Source organism: Chanodichthys erythropterus, chromosome 22 (assembly GCF_024489055.1).
Source record: "Chanodichthys erythropterus isolate Z2021 chromosome 22, ASM2448905v1, whole genome shotgun sequence".
NCBI classification, from domain to species: domain Eukaryota; kingdom Metazoa; phylum Chordata; class Actinopteri; order Cypriniformes; family Xenocyprididae; genus Chanodichthys; species Chanodichthys erythropterus.
Window position 1 is genome coordinate 7,866,683 of NC_090242.1, and position 6,538 is coordinate 7,873,220.

The following is a 6,538-nucleotide window of genomic DNA, read 5'->3' on the forward strand; positions in this document are numbered from 1 at the left end:
TTTTGTGTTACCCAGATCCTTGGTCAGGCGTAACAACCCAATGTTTGGGTAGTTTTTGTGTTACCCAGCTCCTGGGTCAGACGTAACAGCCCAGTGTTTGGGTAGTTGTTGTGTTACCGAGATCCCGGGTCAAACGTAACAACCCAGTTCCTGTGTTACCCTGATCCTGGGTCCCATATATAATACAACCCAGTGTTTGGGTAGTTTTTGTGTTACCCAGATCCTTGGTCAGGCGTAACAACCCAATGTTTGGGTAGTTTTTGTGTTACCCAGCTCCTGGGTCAGACGTAACAGCCCAGTGTTTGGGTAGTTGTTGTGTTACCGAGATCCCGGGTCAAACGTAACAACCCAGTTCCTGTGTTACCCTGATCCTGTGTCCCATATATAATACAACCCAGTGTTTGGGTAGTTTTTGTGTTACCCAGATCCTTGGTCAGGCGTAACAACCCAATGTTTGGGTAGTTTTTGTGTTACCCAGATCCTGGGTCAGATGTAACAACCCAATGTTTGAATAGTTTTTGTGTTACCCAGCTCCTGGGTCAGACGTAACAGCCCAGTGTTTGGGTAGTTTGTGTGTTACCCAGATCCTGGGTCAGACGTAACAGCCCAGTGTTTGGGTAGTTTTTGTGTTACACAGATCCTGGGTCAGACGTAACAGCCCAGTGTTTGGGTAGTTTGTGTGTTACCCAGATCCTGGGTCAGACGTAACAGCCCAGTGTTTGGGTAGTTGTTGTGTTACCGAGATCCCGGGTCAAACGTAACAACCCAGTTCCTGTGTTACCCTGATCCTGGGTCACATATATAATACAACCCAGTGTTTGGGTAGTTTTTGTGTTACCCAGATCCTTGGTCAGGCGTAACAACCCAATGTTTGGGTAGTTTTTGTGTTACCCAGCTCCTGGGTCAGACGTAACAGCCCAGTGTTTGGGTAGTTGTTGTGTTACCGAGATCCCGGGTCAAACGTAACAACCCAGTTCCTGTGTTACCCTGATCCTGGGTCCCATATATAATACAACCCAGTGTTTGGGTAGTTTTTGTGTTACCCAGATCCTTGGTCAGGCGTAACAACCCAATGTTTGGGTAGTTTTTGTGTTACCCAGATCCTGGGTCAGATGTAACAACCCAATGTTTGAATAGTTTTTGTGTTACCCAGATCCTGGGTCAGACGTAACAGCCCAGTGTTTGGGTAGTTTGTGTGTTACCCAGATCCTGGGTCAGACGTAACAGCCCAGTGTTTGGGTAGTTTTTGTGTTACACAGATCCTGGGTCAGACGTAACAGCCCAGTGTTTGGGTAGTTTGTGTGTTACCCAGATCCTGGGTCAGACGTAACAGCCCAGTGTTTGGGTAGTTGTTGTGTTACCGAGATCCCGGGTCAAACGTAACAACCCAGTTCCTGTGTTACCCTGATCCTGGGTCACATATATAATACAACCCAGTGTTTGGGTAGTTTTTGTGTTACCCAGATCCTTGGTCAGGCGTAACAACCCAATGTTTGGGTAGTTTTTGTGTTACCCAGCTCCTGGGTCAGACGTAACAGCCCAGTGTTTGGGTAGTTTGTGTGTTACCCAGATCCTGGGTCAGACGTAACAGCCCAGTGTTTGGGTAGTTGTTGTGTTACCGAGATCCCGGGTCAAACGTAACAACCCAGTTCCTGTGTTACCCTGATCCTGGGTCACATATATAATACAACCCAGTGTTTGGGTAGTTTTTGTGTTACCCAGCTCCTGGGTCAGACGTAACAGCCCAGTGTTTGGGTAGTTGTTGTGTTACCGAGATCCCGGGTCAAACGTAACAACCCAGTTCCTGTGTTACCCTGATCCTGGGTCCCATATATAATACAACCCAGTGTTTGGGTAGTTTTTGTGTTACCCAGATCCTGAGTCAGATGTAACAACCCAATGTTTGAATAGTTTTTGTGTTACCCAGATCCTGGGTCAGATGTAACAACCCAGTGTTTGGATAGTTTGTGTGTTACCCAGATCCTGGGTCAGATGTAACAACCCAGGGGTTGAGTTATTTATTTTGGTGTTTTGTACCCTCTTCAGGAGAGAGCAGTGCAGCTCCCTCAAATAGGTGCATGTCTTCAGTAAAATACAGGTTTGTGTACATTTTATTTTATCTAAAAATTCGCCATTGTTCTGAATATTGTTTAATTCTATGCAAAGAAACATAGAGGGGCTCGATGTGAGTAACCTAAACAAGTGCTGTGTCGGTCTTTTTGCGTGATGGTACACTGATTATTTATGGACAGGTTATGGAGTCAGTCACAGCATTTTTTGGCTACGAGTAAAATGAAGGATGGCGGTCTGAAGTTAGCAGTTCCCCCTCACAATTTCTTCAAAATTCTGACTTTTTAACTTGCAATTGCAAGTTTTTATCTTGCAATTCTGAGAAAAAAAGCCAGAATTTTGAGGAAAAGGTCTTAATTATCTTTTAAATTGTTTTATTCCGTGGCAGAAACAAGCTTCCATAATATTCTTATGAATGACTACATGTCAAATCCTTCCTTTAGGTAATTCCTGTTTCAGATGACACAGAATGAGTCAAGCAAAAAATCTCCAGTTTTGTAAATGGGGACTTTAGAATGACTACAGATCATCTGGCAATAAATTGACTGTAAATTGAGTCCAGTGTTGATGTTCTGTGGTTCTTAACTGCTGATTGCTTACAGTCGTGATCCTTGAGCGGGTCATATTAATGCATCATGAACGGATCAGTGCACCTACCCCGAGTAGACAGCTTCTTTGTGTTGATGATCTTAGCAGCGTACTCTTGCCCTGAGAGAACTTTCACACATCTTCGCACCACAGAAAAGGCTCCCCTAAAAATCAGAGAACATGGAAGGAATGTCTGAATGGTGAACATCGAGTGCAACATGGCACAGTGAATGTAAACTTCAAGAAAAAGGTGCAGGTTTACCTGCTAGCCAAGCAGTAATATATTGGATTATGCAATATTTCAATGTCTGAATTGAATTGCCACCCACAAATGTAATTATGTAAGCGGTTTGACTGCCCACAGAAAGAGATGTGTGTGTGTTCAGTATGAGGGTGTGTGTGGGAGTAGAGCAGTGGGCACAAGGCCAGATGGAGTTGAAGACCCATCTCTGTAGAGGTGTTATATGCTCTCAAATCAAGAAAACAAGTATACAGTGCACTCGCTCAGGAAAAAAATGCTGTAGTACAGAGTGGGTGGATGGAAAGAGGGAAGCAAGCTGATTTTTTTTGTACTTCTGCCTCAACATTTCAGAGCATTGTTACTGGTGCTATATACATTGATGTATGAGTATCTAAATTTTATAGTGTGGTATATATTACACTCACCAACATTTATGAACATAATTATTTATAATTAGAATCTGGCTCATTTTATTGTATTGGTTTGTGTGTGTAAGTGTGTGGTGAACCTGATTTATATGGTATATGGAGTATATATGGTGAACCTGATTTCACAAGTACAACATGTTCCTGAATCAACATTCCAATCAACCAATCCGATTTGAGGGACACGTTTATGCCAAGTTTAGTCTTACTACCAGGGTTAGGTGCTTCAACATTGGTGTTATTCACCATAATTTCCCTGATAGGACGTTTAGGTAGGGCTAAATTTTCGGATTGCCAAAAACAAATTATGTTGATCCAGAAACATGTCTTACTTGGCAAAATCACAGTGATCATATATATATATATATATATATATAATATATATATATATATATATATGTGTGTGTGTGTGTGTGTGTGTGTGTGTGTGTGTTGTTTTAATTTGGAGTTTAAATGTGAAATTATTACATTATAAAATATATTAAAAACATGTAAAATTGTGATTAATTGCGATTTAATTGTGATTAATCAGAAAACTGTGTGATTAATCTAGTTACATTTTTTTTTATAGATTTAGTGCACTATATATATATATATATATATATATATATATATATATATATATATATATATATATATATATATATATATATATATATATATATATATATATATATATATATATATATATATATGAAACCAGCCATAAGTTGCATGGGTATATTTGTAGCAATAGCCAACAATACATTGTTTTGGTCAAAATTATCATTTTTTCTTTTATGCAAAAAATCATTAGGATATTAAGTGTATTAAGGATATTAATGTTCCATGAAGAAATTTTGTAAATTTCCTACCGTAAATACTTTAAAAAAAAAAAAAAAAAAAAGATTTTTGTAAGTAATATGAATTGCTAAAGACTTTTATTTTCAAATAGTTGTTTCTCAGCCAAATATTGAAGATGGTCCTAACAGCAGAACACCAGATCCAGGGGGTGAGGTTGGATCCAGATCCAACTCCTCCCACTTTACATATCCCTAAACCTACCCGTCTCCACCCCCTGGATCTCGTGTGTGTTCTGCAGTGAGGGGTTACTGAAATATCAGTATCAATGGAAAACTTATTTATTCAGCTTTCAGATGATGTATAAATCTCAATTTAAAAAAATTTACCCTTATTACTGGTTTTGTGGTCCATGGTCACATATACAGTATATATATATATATCTATATATATATATATATATATATATATAGTATTTTATGACTTTCTCTTCTGCCATCTTGGAAGATGATGTTAATCTCGATGTTGTTTGTGGGTTCAGTCAGTACATCACTGACAGGGAAGTCACTGAATTTTGCAAAACCCAGTTGGGTTGCTGACTGCAACTTAATTAAGCTCTGACTACAATTCAATTTAAAAAGCGGCATGAGAGATTTTTGAAGAAGCGCAAACACTAGACACTAGACTGTGATTTTTTTCTTCAACATGCTCTCTCTGTAGGCATAAGATTGTAGAATCGATCATCAGATCTTGCGTCTGAACTTTTAATTCATTTCCTCAGTGAATCTCCTTCAGCCAGTGTCTGCTTGTTATGTTATGTAAGGTAAGTTGCGTTATGTGCATTCTCAAGTTAGTACATACCCATGGATCATTCCCACACGTTCTGACTGCACTGATTTCATAACATTCTAAAACATTCAAACCCAAATGCATGAATGAGATTTGCCTTTTAACTGTTTTCAATTCACATGAAGTGAATTCGCAGTCCTTTTACAATCTATCGTGGACATTTTCCAGATTATTCTTCAAGGGAAAAGATTTTTAACAATTAACATTAGCTGATATGTAAAACAAAATATTGCATTTGATTGAAAATAGCATCTTGGGGCATTGCGTGCAGCTCAAACATGTCACACTGGTTTAAAGAAATGTAGCCATTCCAACTTACTTTCCCAGTTCCTCAAACAGCTGGTATTCCTCTGTAAAGCGTGTGCAGGTGATGGTTGCCATCCTGGAAGTGCGTGTGTTTCCTGCGTCTGATGAGAGTGTTGTGAGGTGAAGCGTTTGAAGCGTCAGGCAGGAGGAACAGAAGCGCGATCAAACGCCTGGTCTGAAGATCGTTTTCTATATTGGAAAAGTGGAAGTGGAATGAGAAAAAAAAAAGATAGATCTTTCTGTGGCTGCCTGCGACTGGCTGCTGTCCTCCATACACAGCCCTCGTTACCATGGCAGCCGCATCCTCCTCCTCTCCTCACATGCTCACACACATGAAGCCATGCAGACAGTAAAACACACCCACACACCTTCAGTGTGCATCACACTGTTACTTCACAGCAGTCTGCTTATACTGTATGAATAGATTAGCTATTTTAAAGGCTCTCAGATAAAATGACAGCTACAGTACACTTCTTTATATCTGTATTCAGTTGAAATTCTTTCATTCAGATGCAACCATTGCAGCATATCTTTTAACTAATTCACTGAAAAAGATGTGACTAGGTTGGCCTGTTATTCCTTACTGCTCATTAGTGGAAATTCCCCTGCATGCAAAATTAATGATGTCTGTCTTTTAGGGGTGTAACGGTACATGTATTCATCCCGAACTGTTACGGTATGGTGCATACAGTCGGACGACAAATACAGCGATTCACACTCCAACCCAGAAGGGGGCGCATGCGGTAATGCAACGCTGTTTGCTAACCGCCACAAAAGAAAAAAGAGAAGAAGAAGAGACGATCTACACACCAACCCAAAACAAGAGTTCAGATGGCACACAAGAGATTGCTAGTAGCCTATACGCTGAGTTTAGATTAATTTTTGTGACGCGCTCCACAAACTTCATGGAAAGGAAACCGGGATGGCAGAAAGCGGCATCCTGTTTGTTTTCTTTATTTTACAAAAGCACAATGTTTTGATTTATTGTGATTTTCGAATGATGTCTTACTCTTATCTGTATGACCATTCATGACGGAGTATTTTAAGTTTTAAGTGTAAGTCGTGGAAGTCTCACTACAGTCCAGTGATGAAATATGCCTGTCCTGGAAATGGGAAACCTCAGGTGCCACTTTACTCGCCGTCTCCTCATGGAAAGGTGAAGGAGGCTCTTTTTCTCCTTCTTGCTCATCTTTCAGTGATTTCTTGAAAAAGCATAATATTGAACTCACACGCAAAGAAAACTAATTTCAGCACATTTTATTTTTCATTATTCTGTTTA

At 39.8% G+C, this 6,538-nt stretch overlaps 1 protein-coding gene across 1 annotated transcript in view; it reads right to left on the reverse strand.

Annotated features, from left to right (window-relative positions):
- Nucleotides 1–5,334, reverse strand: part of camk2a (calcium/calmodulin-dependent protein kinase II alpha) — a 66,234-nt gene extending 60,900 nt beyond the window's left edge. The window contains exons 1-2 of the mRNA XM_067374951.1: nt 5,273–5,334; nt 2,728–2,822 (exon numbers count right to left, since the gene is read on the reverse strand). Of these exons, the coding sequence (XP_067231052.1) occupies nt 2,728–2,822; nt 5,273–5,334 (157 nt within the window). The remainder of the gene's footprint in view (nt 1–2,727; nt 2,823–5,272) is intronic.
- Between the last annotated feature and the right edge of the window lie 1,204 nt (nt 5,335–6,538).